Source organism: Malaclemys terrapin, chromosome 5 (genome assembly GCF_027887155.1).
Source record: "Malaclemys terrapin pileata isolate rMalTer1 chromosome 5, rMalTer1.hap1, whole genome shotgun sequence".
In the NCBI taxonomy this organism is placed as follows: Eukaryota; Metazoa; Chordata; order Testudines; family Emydidae; genus Malaclemys; species Malaclemys terrapin.
In genome coordinates this window covers 102008450-102033394 of record NC_071509.1, presented here as the reverse complement: position 1 = coordinate 102033394, position 24945 = coordinate 102008450, and the positions used below count along the sequence as shown (strand labels likewise).

General features: G+C 39.8%; 1 protein-coding gene across 1 annotated transcript in view; it reads right to left on the bottom strand.

Annotated features, from left to right (window-relative positions):
• The window catches only part of USP53 (ubiquitin specific peptidase 53), a 57120-nt gene that overhangs the window by 11194 nt on the left and 20981 nt on the right, over positions 1 to 24945 (bottom strand). Inside the window, exons 7-14 of the mRNA XM_054029502.1 lie at positions 19144 to 19249; positions 18138 to 18284; positions 16473 to 16622; positions 15768 to 15933; positions 14286 to 14435; positions 12856 to 13002; positions 11810 to 12536; positions 7471 to 7547 (exon numbers count right to left, since the gene is read on the bottom strand). Of these exons, the coding sequence (XP_053885477.1) occupies positions 7471 to 7547; positions 11810 to 12536; positions 12856 to 13002; positions 14286 to 14435; positions 15768 to 15933; positions 16473 to 16622; positions 18138 to 18284; positions 19144 to 19249 (1670 nt within the window). The remainder of the gene's footprint in view (positions 1 to 7470; positions 7548 to 11809; positions 12537 to 12855; positions 13003 to 14285; positions 14436 to 15767; positions 15934 to 16472; positions 16623 to 18137; positions 18285 to 19143; positions 19250 to 24945) is intronic.

Here is a 24945-nt window from a genome sequence, read left to right as displayed (position 1 = left end):
TTACAATCCAGAACTTTCCTGTATTAGATTAAAATAGTTCCTCTTAATTTGGGGGAGGGCAGGGGACGGAATGGAGGAGAGGTAGAGACTATCACTTCTCTCTCCTGGGGCAAGCACCATGTTCCACTTTTCTCTGCCTCCCAGAGGAGAAGGAAGTAAAGGTAACACTGGGCCTCATTCCATCCACAGGAAGGAAACATTGCCTCTTTACATCCCCAGGTTTACATACTCCTGAATGGTTTAAGGAAAGCCACCCGGTATGTGGCAGCAGGCCCTAGATTTTGCCCCTAGGGTTCATGCAAACTTTGTGTGTGGGTTTCAAATAGCAGCCTGACTGAAAAAAGGGTCAGGACCAAAATAAGAAATTAAAACACACATGTAGACAGAACAATGGATCAGAGTGTGTGTGGAAGGGCGTCTTGCAATAACTTTAAAAACTGGATTTAAATTGGTGTTTCGTGTAAATATTACCAGATTGTGTGTGTTTGGGGCATGGGGAGAAAGATTAAAATCTTGTGCTCTTGATATTCAAAATTAGAGATTGGGATGTCATTTCACACTTACTTGCACTGATGTAATTGTTATAAAAACAGGCTTTTAAAAGAATCACATGTGTCATCACTAGACATTTTATCCTCTAACTATATTTGACTAAAGTCTTCCTTCTAGTCAATTAAATATGGAGTAAGTCACAACTACAGCCACTCTAAACAAATATCCTTGTTGTTGTTCATGTTTCACATTATGCAAATTAAATAGTTGTACATTTCAGTACACAGATCTGTGAATATAAAACAAGACAGACTGTCTTACATTTACTGTGCCTTTAAAGGCAGTGACTGGATTTCGTTAAAGAAACAGGGATTAATATGTGAAGTTCATTTGGACAAAATTTAAGAGACATATTCCTATCTTTTCCTTTGTAAATTTATGCTTGGAATTTTCACTAGGGGAATGAGACATCACATCTCTCCTGGGTAAAAAGGTATCCCTTACACTACATCTCTTTCTTCCTCCCTTTTTACTCAGATAAAGATGTGATGTGACACCTATCCTCAAATGAACTGGAACAATTTGAGCCTTGTGTTTGAATTCATTGTCCCCCCCCCCCCCCAGTTACTAATTCAACAAGATTTCAAACAACAGTTGGTTGTCTGATGCTGTTAAAACAATTGTGTTTACAACAGATGAGACAGTGTATTAGCAGTATGACAGAGCTAACATTTTATTTAAAAAGCATTGCAGGCTTTAGTAATGCAAGAAATTAGTTGTTAATTCCTGAAGAGAATTGGGAGTTGAGGACTAAAGATTATCAGTTTTACCCTTAACTCACTTCACTCATTTGTAGAACGTGTAGCATTTCTCTTCAAGATCCTTGAATAAGAAGGTGCTATGTAGATGGGGAAGTAGCCACGGAGAGCTGAGGAAGCTCAGATGCCCAGTGGTGCCAAAGAATAGGAGGAGGAAGTAGGACAGAGGCCAGGAAAATAGCAAGCAGGTCTGGGAATAAGTAAACTATAGCTACAGAGCACAGGGTCCCTGTGCTGGAACATGGAGTACAGGGTGGGCCTGGGTTCTCCTACCAGCCAGTGGGGAGGCAGCACCGCCTTAGACAGAGTGGAGAACTGCCAGGAAAGGCAGGGGGACAGTTAGTCTGAAGGGACTTTGACAGACCCTAGAAGGGAAGGTATTGTGATCCAGCTAGAGGGCCAAGTCATGAAGAGGGAGCAGCCTGAGTCCCAAAGAAGATGGCTACCCCAAGTCCTGGAGGGTGAGACCACAACAGCTGAGTGACCGCAGGAAGGGGCATCTGACTATTGACGAGCTATTCCCCAGGTGAGCCATGAGGAGGCACGCCAGCAGTCAGTAATGAACCCTGTTACAGCCTCAAAACCCCATTCTAAGGAGGGCAGCCTCAAGGATGACAGGGTAATTCCACTCTCCTTCAGTCCTTAGCATTTGCAGTTGTTTTGTGGACACTTATTCACCAGGATTCAGGTGAAGACTCAACTCCTTCTACACGTCACTAAAACTTTATGATGGGAAAGGCTTTAGTCATTATGGAGCTTCACTAGCTACAAACATCCACGATACTCATAAAATATTCCATAATTCTTTAGAGAATTGATAAAGGGTTAACATCCCTGCATGTTGATGACTAACAGAGCCCAAAGAGAGAAGTGTCTGAATATTTCCACATCACTGCATTTAAATGAAGTTATCTTTCTATAGACTCATTTCCAGTTCCCCTTTTCCATCCCATTCATCAGGGTGAAAAGATATAGAACAAGAGTTGCTTTAATGTGTCATTCACACCCGACCCGGGCAAAATAAATTATTTGATTAAAATACTGTAATTGATATTTATGAATTTTGCTTATAATCCTCTTGCTTAGTAGATAAGTATGGCGTTTGAGACACATTTATTGAAAGTTTACTGCCTCTGTCAGAAGATACAGAATGGATCTAAGGTCAATGGAGAATAACCATATTCAGTTTGGAAATAAACTATCATGAGAACATAGGACTCAACAAAAATGTGAAAGTAGGGAGAGAAAAATCCCAATAATATAATGCAGTAGGTCTACATATTGTGTCAGAGGGAGTCATCATGAGTTAATTAATAAGTGCTCTCTCCATTAATTAGCATGGACAGGTATCCACACTGCAAGAAATTCCATTAAATAGGCTTAGGTAACAAGCTATCTGTAGGCAAAAGATGGGAGATGAAAGTAAACTTTCCTCTTACCCACAAAGAAGGTCCCTTCAGCTTAGAAGTCTGAGGAACACTGGCAGGGACAGCTGGGAAGTTTGCATTGCCACTGCTTATGCTATCTCTCCCTTGTAAAATAAAAGGACTTCAGTCTCTTGGGCAGTCAAGCTGGCAGCTTTCCTGAACACTAAGTTCACTAATAAATAATATAAATTACTAAGTAAGTGCTGTATCAAAACTGATCAGAGTAAACAGCTTTCTGAGTTAAGGGCAGGATTTTCAAAAGTACTCAGCACTTGTCTAACTGGTTTAATTCTGCTATCAATTATAAAGTTAATTCCATGATAAAGACAGGGGGAGGGGAAACGAGACAAAATCTCATTTGCCCCAAATCAAATAAGTAGCCGGTGAGAGCTGGAATCTGAACTAGATTTAATTCAGTTTTTCTGTTCAGGGTATGTGTAACTTTCTAAAGTACTATTTCTTGTACACCCCATCTCCAAGAGGTTAATACAATAGCTAGTGGGGGACCTTGGTTGGTTTAGTTTGACTACTTATTTGATTAACTTAATTCAAAGGCACATGACAGACATCTTTCTGTATATTTTAAAGGACTCAAAATAGAATCTTTGGCCCTATGCAAATTTAAAATTCACAAGTTCCTTTAAAAAGACAAAGGCTTCTCTATTTCCCTCTGCCTCCAATCTGGTTTGTGGTTACACCTATGTATCTGAGCATATGCTAACCTGATTTGTTCCTTTAACTGCCCTTTATCCCAACATTACTTCCCCAATTGAACTGTTAGAATGCACTATACCCATTACTTACAATTTACACTAATTACACTTGCTTTAAAAAGGAACAAATTTGTTGCAACTTGTAAATACCCATTTTGATCTGGAAGAGTATATAGATTCTGAATAGTTTAACAGTAAATATTTAGGATTCTATATACAAAGCTTTCAAATGATGCTGATCTGATGCATTTTTGAGGAAATATTTGCCCTACAAATATTTTTAAATATAGTATTTGAATACAGTTTATTCAGTAACCCCTGGACAATACCTCAGCAACTGAAAATTTCAAATATTGTTTGGTTACATCTAATTTGCATTAGATACTGAGGTATCCTTTGATACATTGTCACTAACTTATTCCTACTGCCAGTGAACACCAATGTCCATTCTCCCACTGATACACAGACAATACAACAAATTTTTGTTGTAGCATAAATGTTAACGGGCAAATATATTCGAGGTAATCCACACAATACCTGGCAATTTAAGTTAGTCACATCATGTGACAAGGAAACCAGATTGAAAAAGAAGTCATGTATATCCAATAAAGAATTAGAAAAATAGCAGAGAAAAGATACTGTAGATTTGGTTTAAGGTTTAAAAAAACAGAAGCCACACGAATCGAACAGAAGATTAAAAAAGCATCTAGGTAATTATAAAATCAAGTGTCTCCTTAGCAAGTGGCTTAATGTTCATTGCCACCAGCTGACAGACTGCTTTGTACAAGTACAGAAAATGTAATTGTTTCACGGAAATTAGGTTGTGATTTTGGCTGACCTCATCCTATTTCCTGTAATATTTATATGCTGAAGTACTTACCAGCTTTATGAAAATCCAGACATTTTAATATGTAAAGGAAGTTGATTTCCTTATTGTAAGTATTTCCTCCTAATATTGCTATGTATCTGATGAAAACGAAAAGCTTCTGAGTGACGTGTACAGCTATTTAAGATCGGACTTAGTACTGAGTTTATACCCAGCCAGGGCTAGCTCTAGGCACCAGCAAACGAAGCACGGTTCCAAGGGCGACATTCTGGGTGGTTGGGGCAGCATTCCGGGTTGTTTGGGGGGGGGGGGGGGTGTTGCGCTTCGGCAGTCGCGCTCTTGGAGATTTTTTTTTTTTTTGGCGCTTGGGGCAGCAAAACACCTAGAGCCAGCCCTGTACCCAGCAGAAGACCTATAGTTCTAGAGAAAAATCTCCTGAATAGAACCCAAGGAATTTAAAAAGATTTAACAAAAAAAGTTATACATTCTCATCCTCCTAATAGAAAGACACTTATTACCGTTAATTGTTGGCAAGCAGTAAAAATGGAGATTTCAATTTAACCAGTGTTAGAGAAAGTTTTGAAAGGAAGACAAAGGAGATGGAACTCTGAGACTATTTCTAAAAAGGGTACATAGGCTAGGCTTGGAAGGACTAGATTTTTATCAGTAAATGTTGATTTCACCTTTGTGACCCAGGGACCTCATGGTACCAACTGGCAGGGAGCACAGGAGTGCATAAGGGCTACAGGGATCCCCTGACTCTGGTATTTACTTTACTAGTTCACCAAAGTATATCATGTAAAGTTTCTAATGAAAGCTAGTGTCATAAGAGTCCTCAATGATTATCAAATGCATACATGGATAGTATGTAAGGAGTTATGCATATATTATACTGAAAATTATGTTCTTAGGTTCTCTGATTTGGGGCTGGTCACCAGTAAAAGGTGAGAGACGGGTTTACGTTTATCCATCTGTCTACACATAAATTGAGTAATGTAAGGTTCACAATGGACAACCCATTTACAGTCCAAGCAGAATGCTAATCAAGTGATTGCAAAGTTTCCCGAGGAGAAAAAAGTACATGCAATGAAGGTTATTCTGTCTGCAAGTGCAGACAATGAACTAACTTTAGGGACAGGAAAAAAAAAAAAAAAAAAAAAAAAAGCTTCTGCATCTTTCCACTGAGAAAGCATGACAATGGCTGTAATACTGTGGAAAGATTTTAGGTGAGCTTTTGCTCTGTCTAATGATAATATTTTTTTAGTTAAGTTTAGCCTCTACTATGCATGTTATGATTTTATTTTATATCTAACCCTTGGCTTTCAATATTTCTGCATGCTATCATTTGACTCTGCTCTTGCTTTCTCTACAAACAAACCTAAGTGCTGTGTGTTAAGTGGAGCTGTCTTCTATGGTATAACTGGTAAGCTGTGATGTACTGTTCCTTTCGATCTGGGAATTCTGTGAGTGTCCAGTGGATCGGGGCTGGGCACTCCAGGCAGACACTTGGAGGACTTGGGGGTTGGACTGTGCCTATCATTAACCTGCAAAGAAAGAGCAAGGCCTGGAAGGCAGTTCTTGTATTGCCAGAGGATGGCAGCGCTGGGAAACTGATCCACAGCAGGCACAGACAAGGCATCTTCTTGCTAAGGGCGGGCAGTAGCAAAGTTCCTCACAACCCTGGGTAACCCCAGGAAGCATACCACCCCCCTATCCCCACCCCCAAACATTTCCATCAATAATAACTGAAATTTACAGATAGAGAAAGATGTTGCTTGAGAACTTAAAGTTTGAATTAAGGATATTTCGTTTGAATATTTTGACACGTGATGTTGACAATTTGTTTTAACAGCTATGAAGCTTTATCTCATTGAATAATTACTGTTCAACCTCCACATTGTCTCCCCTCCCTCCCACCACATGATTTCCCACAACTATGAATATTTATATCTATAAAAAGTGAAAAGCTCAAAATTTAAAAAATGTGAATTCTGTCATGCCTATGTATAGCATACACAAGAAAGGATAAGTTGTTTGTGTGACCTAGTGACTAGAGCACTGGACTGAGACTCAGGAGACCTGGGATCTATTTCCAGCTCTGCCACTGGTCTGCAGGGTGACTTCTGCAAATCACTTCCACTCTCTGTACCTCAGTTCCCCATTTATAAAGTGTTTGGAGATCTACCAATGGAAAGCACTGTATGAGAGCTAAGTAAACTGTAGAAACAAATGCAGTCTAATCCAGCATGCTGAAAGACATGGGTAACCAAAAAATTGCACTAGTGCACTGCAATCTGAATTATGTAACAGTCAACTCAGCTTTACAATGAAACATGATTTAAGTGAATTCAAGGGTTCAACAAATACCACCAGTTAATTAACAGAGATGATCTTCTAACACATGGGGACGTGATGAGCCTCATGACCAGACTGGGATGATAGGGTCTCCCAAGCTTTTCTCTGTTGCAGCAAGTACTGTTCCAACATACTTGAGCGGTTGGTTGGTTGTTTTTAAAATCACTTGGTGCGGTTTCTTAACAAATGAGGCTGCCTAATAAAGGAGCGCTCTCATACAAATTTATTAAAAAGTATACATGTTCCTAGAACATGTAACATGGTTACCGAAATACCAAACAGCATCAGTTTCGCCAGGGTTACCAAGTTGTGATGTGAAGAACTCAAATTATTAAGATTAGTCAGAACACTGAATAATGGTGAACAGTATTTGAAGAATGAATCAAAATATTGGTATTCATTGTGGAGAAAAGAGTCAGCTTGCCACCAGGAAGACAGGGGAAGGCTATAAACACACAGGATATGTACAGAATGGAAGCAAGGCATCTCTCCATGGGAAAATGGTGGTCCAGTGGGACATATTCCCAGTACTATATAGATTCTGTTCAGATTCACCCAAATACAAATTAACTTCACATGTGCACTTGCCCATTTTGCCAATGCAAATCTAAGACTTGGTAATCTAGTACTAAGCAGCAACGGTTGGCATAGTAAGAGAAGGAGAAGTTCACTTTTATTGGGTTGTCAACTCTGCAAAATTTGAGCTACCAGTAACTATGCAAAGTCTATCTGGAACCTTTCAACTTTTTACACAGTATTAAAATGGCAATTTTGGACAACAGCACATCTAGAGATTCTTTAGAAAACTTTATAGTAGATATGCAAGTTAAAATTCTCACCATCAAAATAGTTTCTGGTCTGCTGGGAGGTAGACTGCAACACACTTTTAGCATATTTGATCGACAGATTCTGGTCACTGAAAAATAAAACAGACCTTGTAATTTAAAATTTAAATATTAGTGCACGATTACAGTTGCCCGTATATGTAAGTGTACACACAAAGAATTAAATGTTTTATAGTATAACATTCATTTGGCTTTACAAACACCAATTTAGGTCCTAATCCTCCCTCTCCTTACAAAATTTACAAGTCTTTCTGTTTAAGCCGTATACTCAACAGGTGAACAGAATATATATTAGTTGGTTCTCAAAGTTATCAGTGGTTGAAAAATGATGTGCTAGATGTGAAAGGTGATTGACATCAACAACTTACATTATTTGGGGGGGGGTGGGGGGGGGGAAAATTGCTTAAAATTTGTCCTTAATCAAGGCCAGGGAGAAGGCAGGATATAGTTTTGAAAGTTTCCCCTTAAATGATAAATATTCTAAAGCATAAATGGGAGTTAAGTGCCCAACTCCCATTTTGCCTTTAAAAAAATCTTCCTCTCAGGTTACCAGAGTGAGAAAAAGCACACTTTTTAAAAAAAGGATAAGCTCTCAACTCCAAGTATTTCCAAATGGGCACATGCAAAAAAAGTGCTCTTAAATATTTAACTTTTCAATTCCTCCTCTCCAGAATTTTTTTTTTTAAATATTATACACAAACATACATAGACAAGCACCCAGAGACAAAAAATTTTATGTTGTTGCCATTTTCTTCAAAGTTTAATTTTACCATGCAGTTAGAACCTTCCTTATGCACTAAAAACTTAAGTTTAATAGCTTCAAGGCAGAAAAACATTACCAAGTCAAAGTTAGATTGTCTGAAACAGGCAAATTGGTCAAATACAATCAAATGTGGTGTTACAGAGCCAGAATTACATTCCCATCCCCTGCCCCTGTATAAACCTTAATGGAAAAAATAGCACTTCATTTTGATTTGTGCATCCTGAAAGATTCAATAATACATACTACTGATTCAGCTTCAAAGATGTATCTTGTAGAAGTACGTGAACATCCAGCTACAAAGAGTAGAAGAGTTACTCTTCCTCCCTCTCCCCCACCATTGTCAATTGCTCAGACCAATAATCTAAAACTCTTTTCAGCGCTATACCACCTATAGAAGGAAAAAACAGCTCTGCCCCAAAGGACTTTTAACCAATATAAGGGAAAATAATGGATCAGACAGAATCTGTGGACCAGATAACATCAAACCTCAAAGCAGACTTAATTTTTGTTTACATATTATCACCTATTGTAATGTTCTTTGGAAATCTTTAAAGAAAAAGTCTGTTTTGAAGAGAGATCTCAGTGAAGAGAAGAAGGTTGGGCAATAGGCTGTTTTATTATGCACTTTTCAGATTTACATTATTAGATCTGTGCTTATGCTGTGGTAAACAATGGATAGATTTACCATGACAGTTGTCACACAAAAACTTTGGTTAAACTCATCCTCAAACTACTACTTCTGGCAGAGATTTTCAACCAGGGTATTTGGCTTTGGAATTTGCTTCATTCCTTATTTCAGAATATGGAAATTTTCAGGTCATGCTATAAGACCCATCTGTTTATCTTTTGGGGAAGGTGGGGGTTGATTGTGTGGAGTGAACAATTAATTCAAGGTTTCTCAAACAGGGGTCGCCGCTTGTGTAGGGAAAGCAGCAGCTAGTAAGTCCCTCGGCCCGCGTCGCTTCCAGCAGCTCCCATTGATCTGGAGCAGTGATCCGCGGCCAGTGGGAGCCGCGAGCGGCTGGACCTGCGGACGGGGCAGATAAACAAACCGGCCCGGCCCGCCAGGGGCTTTCCCTACACAAGCGGTGACCCCTGTTTGAGAAATGGGACCATAGCCTGGGAAATATTGCACATCATTTTCCTTGAATGAAATATGGGCCCCAAGTGAATGTTCCATGTCACTTTTATATAAAACTATTCCAGAAAAAACATTAAAATAATTATGGCTTAATTTTTGTCACTCTTAACCCAGGAGAAATGGATTTTAGGATTTTTCATTCAAAACAGTTCTATTTTGACAGATATTTACCATCACATCCAACTAGATGCAAACAACTGAAAATACATCAAAGTGTTACAAGTTTAAACCCTAAAATGTTTGGTGGTTAAAACACGGCAGAGCCTTGTGCTGACCACGACCAGCTAAAATATTTTTTAAAAGCATAAGACCTGTTTACACTAGGCATAAACACAACCTATTTTCCTAGTCTAGACATGCATTTATTCATTAACATCTTGTTTGTATCAATATTAAAACTGAGATCTTCCCTCAATAAGTTGTGATTGTCACATAGACCCATTCATTTGTACCTAGTTGTGAAGCTTTTAAAATAAGTATATCACAAAATCCTGCTAGGAAGTTATAACAGCAGGCTTGAAAGGAAAAGTCAACAGATTTGGTACGGCAAGGGGATTGAGTCCCTAAGCTCTCTTCCTAATACCTTTGGTAGGAACCATGACTACTCTCTACCTTTGTTGTCTTGAGAAGGCAGGGAAAAAGAGGTACACATCACTAAAAGTATAGGAGAGATAACTTGGCAGGAGAAGAAAACAAGGAATAGTATTTGAGGGAAGTGAGAAAAAAAAAAATGAAGGGTACATCTAACCCAGAAATAAAAGACCCATGACACAGCTGTGTCTGGCCTCAGTCAGCTGACTCTGGCTTGCAGGGCTTGTGCTGTGGGGGTAAAAATTGCTGTATAGGTATTGGGGTCAGGCTGGAGCTTGGTCTCTGGGACCCCGTGAGGGAGGAGGGTGCCAGAGATCAGGCCTGAACGTCTACACAGGAATTTTACAGCCTCACAGACTGAGCCTCGCAAGCCAAAGTCAGTTGACCTGGGGACCAACTGCAGCTGTTTAACTGCTGTGTAGATGTACCTTAAGAGCCTACTGGAATACACATACATTATGTAGCTTTCAAGTTTTTTCTCCCCCTACATCCTGAAAGCAGTCTCAAGAAATTCCCTTTGATAGCTTGTTAAAATGACGGGTCTGGAAAGTCTGCATCACTGGGAGTGGCAAAATGGGATGAATGAACACAAGCTTACAGACGTACAATACACCTCAGAAGGAGTTGTGTTAAACAAGAAATCATTGATAATGGACTAGTGAAAAGCAGTTTAATGATTTAGGCTCCAACTTCACTGCATTTCCGTCAGTAAAAGTTTTGTCAGTCAGTGTGAAAAAACATCTCTGACTGACAAAAGTTTTACCAATAAAAAGCGCCACTGAGAGCAGTGCTTTGTCAGCAGGAGACACTTTCTCACTGACAAAGCTACCACCCCTCGTTGGGGGTGGTTTTATTTTGTCAGCAGGAGAGCTCTCTCCTGCCAACGAAGAGTGGCTATACAGTGTATCTTACAAGGGCACTGCTGTAACAGCACAGCTGTGCCACTGAAAGGTGTGCAGTGTAGAGACAGCCTTAGAAAAGTACATAAAAAAAAATGGTATAAGCAACTTGCCACTGAAATTCAGTTGTTTATCTGCAGTATTTCTACTACCAAAAATATTCATTGGCTAGGAAGGCAAGGACCATTTTAAGTGGCAGAGCTTGGTGTAATATATTAGCTTTTTTAAAAAAAACATGGTTCAAAGGAGGAGAAAATTTAGATTCCTAGCAGGTAAAAAACACTGCTTAAGGTCTTCAGTGTTAGAGAGCCATGAAAACAAGCCGTTGAAGGTTTATATCATCTTATGTTCATTGTTTCTGTATATTACAGTTTGCAAAAAGTTTAATAATGCTTAGGATTTGTTAAACTGGTGTGTTAATTGTACCAACGCGTGCATTTACGTTATAAGCTCTGAGGCACAGATTTATTTGGCGCACTTTACCCACTGAACTTCAAGATGTACATCTAAAATTCAATATAAATTAAATGTTTCATTCTAGATTACATGCAACATTGCTTTCACACCATTCTCATAGGATTGTTCATCAGCCTTCCCATAAATTCTACTCACTAAGGGACCAATTCTGCAGCCCTTACATGTACAAGTCTCATAAGCGTTAATGAGAGTTTTGAATGGTGAAAGTGTTGGGCCACGGTGATTATACAGAATTCATAATTAGTCTAATAGTTTTTGACTTTGCATGTGTTTCCTACACAACCCCTCCCACTCTCTAGGAGAGAAATTTCAACCTTTCCTAATTTTCTACAACTGTTGCCTACAATAAAAGATGGAATGTTTCAGACAGTTAACTTTACCCACAATCCAGAAAACACCACATGGCACTAAAACAATTCGCACTTCATTAAGACTCTTATTTAGAGTATTTGTTAGCATTACCTGCAGGAAACACTTTCTTTAATACCCTTGATGTCCAGTGGGCTAGTTCCTTCAACAATAGGTGAATCCAGATTGGCAGATTCATTGCTGATATGATCACTACTTTCGTACCCAGACTCAGTCCTTTGCATCTGCCAACTGTCAGCATGGACTTTTCTCTCTGTAAATCCTTTAATTTTCTCAGTATTTCCTTTTCCTTCTGAATCCAAGGAACTCCTACTTCCTGTCTCCTGTTTTGTTTCATCTTCATAAATAGTCATTAACCCTTTCTGGGTTTGGTTCTCTTTTGGCCAATTGTTAAATCTCTGCTCCTTTTCATGTTTAGGTTTACTGCTTGGATTTGCCTTATGTTGTGGGCTATGCTGCTTCTTCTCAGTCTCACTGAAAATGCTGTCCACATTTAGTGTCTCTCGCATAGGTTTCCAACCTCTGTTTCTGCTTCTGCTGATACTTCCTTTGTCCCTAGAGTCTTGGCTGCTGTCTGTATCATAGCCAGTGGCACTGTCAGCCCTAACCCTGCTCATCATTTTCTCCCCAGCAGGAAAAACCTCTCTTTTATTTGACCCTAAGACCTGTGCAGTAGGCCTGGTTTGGTTTGGTACTCTTTCATGTTTGTAAGGTCCTCTTCCCTGGCTACCATATAGGCGCTGATCAGTGTAGTGTCTAAATCCATTTCCAGCAGGAGGTGATCCTGACTTAAAATGAGAGCGGTCTTCTCCTATTAGATCTTGTAAAATGAAAGAAAAGAAAACAAAAAAGAAGCTCTATTGAAGTTCTCCTTCAAGTACATTATTTTAATAAAAATCTTCCGTCTGACATTGTTGTGCATAAGACAGCTAGTTATTCCTGCTATGCCATAACAATTTAAAGGGGGGGGGGGGAGAAGACTCAAATGGCACAAATTTTAAAAAGGTCTGTAGAAGTGGAGACTTTAATCTTGGGATTTTTTTCTTTATCTAAAGTAGCAGCTTTAGCACATAACATTTTTAATCCAGACAAATTGATATTTTAGCCATTTGTTTCTAAAGTTTGATTTTTAAATGTACCTCTTTGTCTCCCAGAGTCTCTTCTTGATCCTCTATCTGCATCTTTTCTTAGGTAGGATGAAAAGTTTCTCATGTCAACTGCCTTCTGGGCACACTCTTTGGAGATGTCCTTTAATTTGTCCTTCTGATCACTGTGCCCCAACTTAACTGCAAAAATATTCATTATTGTATCTTATCTAAATAGCCATGGCAAAAAGCATGTACAATTACACTTACTATATCTTCACTTTCTAGTGAAGACTACACCACCACCACCACCTTTTATCTACCTCAAATTTTAAAAATCCAAAACAGTCTGCACACAGCAAACTCCATTAAGGTTAATTAACAATAATATATAATACTTACCTTAAAGGGATCCTTACAAATGTAAAGTTATAAATTTGACAAAATATGTACACTGACTGTGCTTCATGTAAGCAAGGTTTAATTGTAGCTATTGAACATACTACATTTTTTCCCTCTGGATCTAAAACTATTTGATCTGAATGAAAACTAACCTTTAGGGCTCATACTAAAACAAAGCAGAGAGTTAACACTAATTACTTCATCAAAAGCAAGGCTTCGTTTCTGAGAATATAGTGGAGTTTCAAGTAAAGAATCTGTAATCTGTTTTATTTAAATTGATGTTCATAGTCAGTGAGCAGTGTTCATTTTTGGGTCACCATCGGTCCCAAGTGAGTTAATAGCAAGCTGAACGTTTTTAAAATTTACAGTGAAAGAAAAAAGTACTTAGCCATCAAGTCTGGCTTCAAGTTGTAAGAAGAAAATAATTTTAGCTAACATCTAGATATTGGAAGATAGGAGGGGGTAATTAACAGAGAAGAGAAATAAATCTCTTAATTAAGCAGAACCGGTTTCTCTTGGCTAGGTCCTTCATTCTCTCTCTTACTGGTCTAAGGTTTAAAGCACATTGGCAACCCAACAAGGGGGAGGGGATGGAAGGGAGGGCAAGCTGTGCCCTTCCTGCATCAGCATCACCCAATTGTGATATCCTGATATGAGAATTTTGTAATTTGTCTTAACCTGAAAAATCTGATTTACACATTAAAATGGACTGATGTTTTAACAAATATAATAGAAACCCACCATAAAAAGGAAGTGACTATTGCTACTTCTGCTTTCCAAACATAGGACAAGGAAAGATCAATTAAAAAGCAAAGAATTACAGTCAATAACTACAGCCCAACATATTACAATAGTGGATTTTTATTGGGGCTTGAGGGCAGTGGAGAACTTAGTCATATAGTGACTAAGTTCAAATTAGTTTTTCACATGTCAATCAATCATTCTTCATGGTAGATGGACTGAAAGTTCAGTACCAATGATGGAACTATTTCAGAACAAGCTTTGCAGCTAAAGAAAATGTATCCAAAATAACACTGCTGTGAAAAAAAGTTAGGAAATTACATATTTAAGAAGGTACTTACCTGGCACTCTACCACCACTTGCTAGAATATGGCTTCTACTGAAGGCTGAATTGTTGGTCTCAAATTTTTTAATGCTCTTCTGACTAGCACATTCTCCAAATCCATTCTCTTTTGTGTGATCTGACTTTGGAACGGATGACTTCTCAAATCCTATAACATTACACATCATTAATCTTCAGAAATGAAATTCTTGCTCATTTACATCGTCACATTTATTTTTAATTTCAAGAATTAGAAAGTATAGTTTTGGATTACTTTAAGTTTTACTTAATAGTTCACTTAATAGTTTGTGGCATACAAGAAGATTTTTGTAATATGTTACATATTATGCATTTTTCCAATATAAATACGGTGATGGGCATTCACTTCTGATTTTCTTCCTTGAGATGGTCACCATCAGGCAACAGTTCACTAAGTGAATGGAAACAGGCCAAATCCAATTTTCTTTTCATCATCACTTTCAAATTTTAGAACACAGAAAACAATAGCCAAACATTGCAGAGTCAAAGGGCTAGATTCTGACCAGACACTGAGACGACACTGCCCTTTCATAATGAATCCCTAAATAACATGTCTCCTGCAACCTCAAAGCTTCAAGGTTCTGAACCGTCATCACTTGCTCACAGTTCTTCCTCAAAACATTTTTTCCAGTTTTATACTATTTTGGGGGTATCTAAAAAATACATATATACCATCACTTATCTACTCTCGTGCAGACAAAACATGCCATGACTACATATTAAATAGTATTCAACAATTAAATACTATTAGTTATACTGTTTAGTCACAAACAAAACACCACACAATAGAAAAATCAAAGTTCTCTCTTTCTTGGCTAAATGAGATCACTTAGGTCAACATAAGACCATAAAAACAGCCATACTGTGTCAGACCAATGGTCCATCTAGCCGAGTATCCGGTCTTCCAACAGTGGCCAATGCCAGGTGCTTCAGAGGGAATGAACAGAAGTGATCTATCCTCTGTTGCCCATTCCCAGCTTCTGGCAAACAGAGACTAAGGACACTTCAGAGCATGGTTTTACATCCCTGCCCATCCTGGCTAATGGCCATTGATAGACCTACCCTCCATGAGCTTATCTAGTTCTTTTTTGAACCCCAATATAGTCTTGGCCTTCGCAACATTCTCTGGCAAAGAGTTCCGCAGGTTGATGGTACCAACTTAGAGAAGTACGATTTACCATATTCTTCCAATGTGTAATTTTAGTGCTTTAGCCATTTGTGTTTTTACAGTTAAAGAATGTTTCTAGTTAGGAATCCTTTAACTGTCTCAATCCACATTTTAACATTTGATTCAAAACATTATTTAGATAGTTCTAATGTTAAGTATACACACACCAAATGCGATCAGGACATTTAGATAATTATTGATAAAGGCACTTAAGATCAGGACAGCTAATCAATTATTAGCTAACAGATATTGGTCATATTCTATAAAAAATGGCATTAGTCAAAACTTTATTACCCAAGTCATCTCCTGCAGCTGCTTTGTAATGAGACCAGTGAATTATATGCTTTGGGGCATCTTCTGTCGATACTGGTGTACCATCTGGGTTAGCATAAAATAGCAGCAATGGCTGAAAGTGACATCGAATGCACTTGGAGACCACATCTTTCCATTTTGTTCCAACCTAATACGAAAATGTTCATATTTTTGCAAATATAAAAAGTAACTAGTACTTAAATCCAATTATAAGCATACCTTAATAAACCAAAAGACATTTTACATTAATTGAATGTCTGATCCTAAAAACACAGCACAACTGCAGCTGTACTGCTCATTTTAAATTTACGGAAGCTAGAGCAGAAAAGCAAACATTTGCATACGAGTTAGCAAACTAAACATCAACACATTACAAATACAGTCATCAACAGATTTTATCATATTCATTACTTATTAAACCTATATTTTTAAGAAAAATCACACTAACATCTATCCAATTGTTGCACATTTAAGAACAGTGAAGTTGTGCATTCATGTTTTTTTTTAATACTTAAAACTGACTTATCAGACTACTTTTCATGAAAATGAGGACATTTGATTGTGTTTTAAGTCTGGTGTCAAAAGAATAAGTTATGTTCTAATGCAGAAAAAATTATATTTGGGGCACAATGTACCATTAAAAAATATAAAGGTCATTAAATCTAGCATCAATAATGCAGAGCCTACCTCTTTCACATTAGCATCATCAAACAGTACCCACTTGCAACTCTTGGTATGAAAGGCAAAGGCACAGTAATGTCGACTCGTGTAGCAAATCATCCCCACAAGAAAAAGTTCACTATTCTTGGCCTGTTCATCTGTAACCCTATAGAACAGCTGTAAAAATGATTATGATAGATTAAAGAAAAAGTACATCTGAGGTTGTAAAGTTAGATTAAGTCAAGGTTGCATGCACGTCTCCTTGTGTGTCTATCTGCATTATAACAGGAGTTACATGAGCATGTAATTTCTAAAGTATCCCTGCCTCATTCTGAGTACAAGATGACTAATGCTCAGAGAACTAATCCATTGTGTGATGAGGGACACTTATGTTTGTAGGACTTTTGCTTCATTTATTGCAGAAGTTTGAAGGTATACAGTGAATGAGGTGAGGACTGCAGGAAAAGAAAGGATGGTCTCATGGTTAAGGCAGTTGAATGTCACCCTGGAGAACTGGTACCTTGGAATCACTTAAACCAAGCTTTTCACAAGTGGCCATTCACTCGGTGTTCATGTTCTGGGTACTCAATGTCGATTAGACCTGTGCCTTGAACATATAAAATGCCATGAAGTCTGAAAACCAGGTCCTAGCCATCTCAAGTTAGCAGACACTTGATAATTTTGCCATTACTCTGGATGCTTTAGTTCCCCAACTGTAAAATGGGGTTACCACCACTTTACCCCACAGATGTGTCATGAAGATTATTATAATAGTTCACACAAAATATACTCCCTGATCTATTTTTAAATGTTAATTGTAATTTCAAAGTTAGTTACCATATACACTCGTTCATAAGCCAAATTTTTTTAGTAAAAAAGGGAGCACCAGAGAAGGGGGTCGGCTTATGAACGGGTATAGAGAGGGAGAAGTCGGACACAGCCCCTCCCCACAACAGAGGGAGCAAGGAGAGGCAGCACAGCCAGCAAAGACAGAAGGGAAGAGGCGGGGCCAGAGTCTCTCCACTTCTGGCCACACTGCTCTCCCCCCAGCCTCCGAAGCAGCTGCAGCTCCAGGGCTGGCAGGCTGCAGCCCTGCCTGCCGGAACAGGCTGCGGCCCTGCCACCCAGCCTGCCGGAGCAGCTCCAGCCAGGTTAGAGACATCCTCCCCTGGCCCTCCCCAGATAAGGTGGGAAGGGACGGGATGGCAAGAGTGTGGGGGTCCCGGGTTAGGGGTTGTCATGTGGGTGGTGGTCACAGGGGTTACTCTCCTGACTCCCAGCTTCTCCCTCCCCCCCCCCAACAAAAATTTCTTCACCAGTTGCTGTCCCAGCCCGTCAGGGTAAGCAGCTGGCACGCCAGGACGCTTTGTTTACTTAGGTTTACCTCCGTGCCTGCGGACCCTCGAGGTAAACAAACCATCTCTGCCCACCAGCGGCTTATCCTGATGGCCCAGGAGCCAAAGTTTGCTGACCCCAGAATTATAGGGTCGGCTTATGATCAGGTTATAAACATTTTCCATTTTTACTTATCCATCTTGGGAGGGGGATCGGCTTATAAATGAACCAGCTTATGATAGAGTATATACGGTATATATAAACTTATTTTAAGAAAAAAAAAAGGCATGAGCATGATGCATCAGCAGTTGGGACTGAAATTTTAAAAACAAAATAGATTAATTTTAATTCAGATACCCCAGGAAGATAAAGTTGTGTTGCCAGATTCTTCATGACATCTTCGGTCAGGTCAGAATGTTCTGAATCCCAAACTAAACCGATTGTCACAATCTCAGGGCAGTTCATGAGAACACGACGGATTTTTATTTTTTGACCACAGTTACTCTAGAAGAAAAAAGTGAGACGCAAAAGATTGAACAAGCCAACAACTAGGAAAATGAGAAAGTTATTGGATGACCAGAGTAAAAATAAAGATGTTCCACACTTCTTTCCTAGCCTCAAATTTAAATTTATGACCTCTAAATTGTCGGTAGAAACCATGAAGATATGTATGTAATCACATACTGTTATAAAACACTGGACACATATTCTGATCATGTCATCTTCAAAGTCAGCCAAGCTTCATTCCCCCAGCCACTTATGGCAAACTTACGAGATGGAGGACACGGACTTTATTATTATTTTCTTCTCTTTGATCACTGTTTAGTATTTTTCGGGAATATTACTCTGTGGCCCTGAAACAAACAGTACTAGAACACAAAGCCAGACAATTATGAGAGAGAGACAAGAGTGAGAGAAAGGCAGACACAAGCAAGAAAGAAGAGACTTGAGATGAACTAGATAGAAAACAGTCTTTTATCAAGCCATATCACTACCAAAAACCAGACTAAAGGAAACTGCATTTAGTCAGCATGTATCATTCAGGGTCATCAAATCCAACCAAGTGGTTTGTTAGTAAATGAAGAGTTTCAACTAACAAAACATGGACTTAAGTACCTCATTTTCACAATGGCCATTTGTGTGCCCACAACTTTATGTGCAAACCCTCACACACAGATGATAGCTGCATGTGTAGGTAAGTGCTGACAAACTGTCACTCAAGGAGTAGATGCAAGTGTTTGCATGTTCGAAGTTGAGCTGTACTCAAATGCAGTCCAAAAATATTACTGAATCTGAATCCTAGGAAATTATTTCCTATGTCTAAACCACAGAAATGTAAGAATTGTTTATTCTGTCTACTTACAGGGCACTTCCTGAAGTCATCAGTAGTATTTGCTGCCTGTAGCAATTCTGCAAACATTTCTGGCTTGAGACGCTCATGCCTTTCCATCATTCTGTCAACTTCATTGCTGTAAACATGAAATAAAAACACATTTCACTAGAAATCTTCCACTTTAATAGTAAACAGATTTAAGCTACCTCAGTAATGCCTCAAAAATTTAGTGTGGCAATGTATACTTAAGAATTAATACAAGATTGCCCTCTTTTCTTAATGATATTTGCCAATATTTTTTCTTTAGTGAATTTAGTTCTCCTGAAATTGTAGATCAGCCTTGAAGCCCTCTATCCAGATCAGGAGGATTATAATGTGGACTGCAGACAAGCAAGTTTCCCTGCAATTGCACTGCAATGTGTCTCAAACCGGACCTGATTATGTTTCAAGTGAGAGGGTAGTCCACTAGGAACTATACTAAGATCAACTAATTTTATGGCAAAGTCTGCTGAACAGCAGAATTTTTGTATGGAATAAGTTAATTTTAACCTCTTACTGAAATTATCAGCCTGAAAACGTTTACAATTGATGGAAGCAAAAGATGACTCATTAGAGCTTAACTCTAATGTATAGTAATTGTTTTCAACCATAAGAACGGCCCTACTGGGTCAGACCAAATGTCCATCTAGCCCAGTATCCTGTCTTCCGACAGTGACCAATGCCAGGTGCTTCAGAGAGAATGAACAGAACAGGTAATCATCAAGCGATCCATCCCCTATCGCCCATTCCCAGCTTCTGGCAAACAGAGGCTAGGGACACCATCTCTGCCCATCCTGGCTAATAAGCCATTGGTGGACCTATCCTCCATAAATTTATCTAGTTCTTTTTTAAACCTTGTTATAGTCTTGGCCTTCACAACAGCCTCTGGTAAGGAGTTCCACAGGTTGCCTGTGTTGTGTGAAAAAATACTTCCTTGTGTTTGTTTTAAACCTGACGCCTATTAATTTCATTTCGTGACCCCTAGTTCTTGTGTTTGGAGAAGAGTAAACAACACTTCCTAATTTACTTTCTTCACACCAGTCATGATTTTATGGACCTCTGTCATATCCCCCCCTTAGTCGTCTTTTTTCCAAGCTGAAAAGTCCCAGACTTATTAATCTCACCTCATATGGCAGCCGTTCCATACCCCTAATCATTTTTGTTGCCCTTTTCTGAACCTTTTCCAATTCCAATATATCTTTTTTGAGATGAGGCGACCACATCTGCATGCAATATTCAAGATGTAGGCATACCATGAATTTATAAAGAGGCAATATGATATTTTCTATCCCTTTCTTAATGACTCCCAACGTTCTGTGTTAATTTTTTTGATTGCCGCTGCACTTTGAGTGGATGTTTTCAGAGAACTATCCACAATGACTCCAAGATCTTTCTTGAGTGGTAACAGCTAATTTAAACCCCATAATTTTATACATATAGTTGGAATTATATTTTTCAATGTGCATTGATCAACATTGAATTTCATCTTCTATTTTGTTGCCCAGTCACCCAGTTTTGAGAGATCCTTTTGTAGCTCTTCAGAGTCTGCCTGGGACGTCACTATCTTGAGTAATTTTGTATCATCTGCATATTTTGTCACCTCACTGTTTACCCCTTTTTCCAAATCATTTATGAATATGTTGAATAGGACTGGGCCCAATACAGACCTCTGGGGGACACCACTATTTACCTCTCTCCATTCTGAAAACTGACCATTTATTCCTACCCCTTTGTTTCCTATCTTTTAACCGGTTACCAATCCATGAGAGGACCTTCCCCCTTATCCCATGACTGCTTACTTTGTTTAGGAGTCTTTGGTGATGGACCTTGTCAAAGGCTTTCTGAAAATCTAAATACACTATATCCACTGGATCCCCCTTGTCCACATGCTTGTTGACCCCCCTCAAAGAATTCTAGTAGATTGGTGAGGCACGATTTCCCTTTACAAAAAACATGTTGACTCTTCCCCAACAAATTATGTTAATCTATGTGTCTGACAATTTTGTTCTTTACTATAGTTTCAACCAGTTTGCCTGGTACTGAAGTCAGGCTTACCGGCCTGTAATTGCCAGGGTCACCTCTGGAGCCCTTTATAAAAATTGGTGTCACATTAGCTCTCCTCCAGTCATTAGGTACAGAAGTTGATTTAAATGATAGGTTACAAACTACAGTTAACAATCCTACAATTTCACATTTGAGTTCCTTCAAATCTCTTGAGTGAATACCATCTGGTCCTTGTGACTTATTACTGTTTATTTTATCTGTTTGTTCCAAAACCTCATCTAATGACACCTCAATCTGAGACAGGTCCTCAGATGTGTCACCTAAAAAGAATGGCTCAGGTTTGGGAATCTCCCTCACAGCCTCAACCGTGAAGACCGATGCAAAGAATTCATTTAGTTTCTCCGTAATGCCCTTATCGTCCTTGAGTGCTCTTTTAACATCTTGATCATCCAGTGACCCCACTGGTTGTTTAGCAGGCTTCCTGCTTCTGATGTACTTAAACATTTATTTTGCTATTACCTGGAGTCTTTGGCTACCTTGTCTTCAAATTCTTTTTTGGCCTTCCTAGTTATAATTTTACTCTTCATTTGCCAGAGTTTATGCTCCTTTCTATTTTCCTCACTAGGATTTAACTTCCACTTTTTGAAGGATGCCTTCAAAATCCATGAAAGAAAGAAAATGCCCATCAGGCAGGGAGTTTGGCCATCAGTTTTCATCTCACTGCCACACAAGAGTTCCCAATACACCAAGAGAACATTTAAAAATATTATTTTGTGCCCTTCTCTATGCTGTTTTATGGATATGCACCTCTACCCTGATATAACACGATCCAATATAACACGGTTTCGCATATACTGCGGTAACCCCAGGACTCCGGCAGGGGGGCTCGGGCGACGCTTTAAAGGGTCCGGGGCTCTGGCTGCTGCGGGGAGCCCCAGCAGCTATAAATCACCGATGAAGCCCTGCCACTGCTACCCCAGAGCAGTGGCAGTGGGGCTCAGCAAGCGTTTCAAGGGCCTGGGGCTCTGGCTGCTGCAGGGAGCCCCGGGCCCTTTAAATCACTGCTGGAGCCCTGCCGCTGCTTCCGCAATATAACGGGGTTTCACCTATAACGCGGTAGGGATTTTTGGCTCCCGAAGACCGCGTTATATCGGGGTATAGGTGTATAAAGAAGGCCTGAAGAGTTTATTTTCAGTGTTTGTGGAGGGATTTCTTCTATTATAAAAACCTCAAGAAGGCCCTCTCTATTTAAAAATCAAACAGCTCCACTTTCAGATAATGCACAAAGTTCACAAAAAACAAAAAACAAAAAAACAAACAAAAAAAAAAAAACACAGACATGCTGGAGATACTCCTGGAAAACGAAAGGAGACCAGAGATGACGACATTGGTGCTATTTCTAAAGGTAAAGATAAAAAAAAGCTTTCATACCTCAAGAAAAAGCAACAACAACAACAAAAATTAAGAATTCTTTGCATGTCACCTTTAACTATTTTAGGAACATTCAAGAGTTTTTCTAATAAGAGAAAATAAGACAAAAACATTTGAATTGGCATGCAGACCATAAAAATCACAATTTCACTTAAGATTCCACCATCTTTCTTGTCACCTGGGTTCATAACCTTGTCATTTTTCACTCTTTTCGTTCACACCACTAAATCCTGTTACTTTTCCCATCTATAACTTCTCAAAAATCCATCATTTCCTCTCCGTTATCACGTCCAAAACCTTGTCCGGTCACTGCTCCTCTCACTCTTCAACTACAGAAACATACTTCCCTTATGCCACCTTCCTGCCATTTACCCCCGGGTACCTCCAAATAACTGCCAGTAGACGACCAGCTGGTCTGCTGTTCCAAGAAATATACAGAAGTGTTTATACAAATATAAATAAGGAATTTGAAAAAAAGATACAGTAGTTGGCAGTAGATGAGAGGGATTTTTTGCATTACTACTCTTATTTTAGTGACCATAATTTTCCATCCTACTCAGAAGGCTAACTCCAGTAGGTGTTTGATCCTCCTGCAGTCGTCAACAACACATGTGAAATAAGCACTGCAGGGGTCTGTTTTGGGACCAGCTCTGTTCAATATCTTCATCAACAACTTAGATATTGGCATAGAAAGTACACTTATAAAGTTTGCAGATGATACCAAACTGGGAAGGATTGCAACTGTTTTGGAAGATAGGGTCATAATGCAAAATGATCTGGACAAATTGGAGAAATGATCTGAGGTAAACAGGATGAAGTTTAATAAAGACAAATGCAAAGTGCTCCACTTAGGAAGGAACAATCAGTTTCTCACATACAGAATGGGAAGAGACTGTCTAGGAAGGAGTACAGCAGAAAGCGATCTAGGAGTTATAGTGGACCACAAGCTATATATGAGTCAGTGTGATGCTGTTGCAAAAAAAAAAAAAAAAAAAAAAAAGCAAACATGATTCTGGGATGCTCACAACACACCTGTTAATGCAAGACACGAGAAGTCTTTCTTCCGCTCTACTCTGCGCTGGTTAGGCCTTGCGGTGGGGTGGCTGCCCCATGGAGAGTGTGGGCTGCGGCAGGCCTGGGTGCCTGCACATCCCAGCAGCCAATAAGAAGGACTTGTTGCGAGCCCATCAGAGGCCAGATTGGGGACAGCCAATCAAGGCCAAGCTCAGCCATATAAGACTGCTCAGGGAGAGAGTGGTCAGTCTGTCCCAGGCCGTCAGGGGGGAAGGTCTGTCTCCAGAGCTGGGAGGCCAGCACCACGGACAGCGCAGTGCAGGCCAGCCTTGGAGAGCAGGAGAAGGTCCTACTCCATAGCCTGCCAGGTGGCTGGCCTTGAAAGAAAGGGCCTAGCAGGAAGAAGGGCCGTTGGGGAAGTGGTCCAGAGGAACAGACAGGGGAGGAAGGAGAAGGAGGACAGCGAGGCTGTCGCTAGAGGGCCTCTGGACCGGGACTCAGAGTAGTGGGCAGGCCTGGGTCCCCCCCTCCCCCTTTGTTCCCCTTGGCAGTACACCCAGCCATAGGCCGCAGGGAGCGGCCAGCAGAAACTACACCAGATCCCGGGCTGTAGGGATGGACTTGGAGGGGTAGGACTGTTGATCATCCAGCCCCCGGAAGGGGGTGTGAATAGACGACACCATGCGTCGGGAGCAACGCGGGTCCACACGCCAACCAAAGGTGGGACGACAGACGGGACACCACCAGAAGGGGGCGCTCTACTGGATCGAACCAATTCCGAGACGACCAGTAGGAGGTGCCACGGTGGTGAGTCCCAACGTTGTCACAGGCCTCAACTGGACTATTGTGCCAAGTTCTGGGCACTGCATTTCAAGAAAGATGGAGAAATTGGAGAGGGTCCAGAGAAGAGCAACAAGAATGATTAAAGGTCTAGAGAACATGACCTATGAAGGAAGGCTGAAAGAATTGGGTTTTTTAGTTTGGAAAAGAGAAGAGGAGACATGATAGCAGTTTTCGTATCTAAAAGGGTGTCATAAGGAGGAGGGAGAAAACTTGTTCACCTTAGCCTCCAAGGATAGAACAAGAAGCAATGGGCTTAAACTGCAGCAAGGGAGGTTTAGGTTGGACACTAGGAAAAAGTTCTTAACTGTCAGGGTGGTTAAACACTGGAATAAATTGCCTAGGGAGGTTATGGAATCTCCATCTCTGGAAATACTTAAGAGTAGGTTAGATAACTGTCTATCAGGGATGGTCTAGACAGTATTTGGTCCTGCCATGAGGGCAGGGGACTGGATTCAATGACCTCTCGAGGTCCCTTCCAGTCCTAGAATCTATGAAGTATTT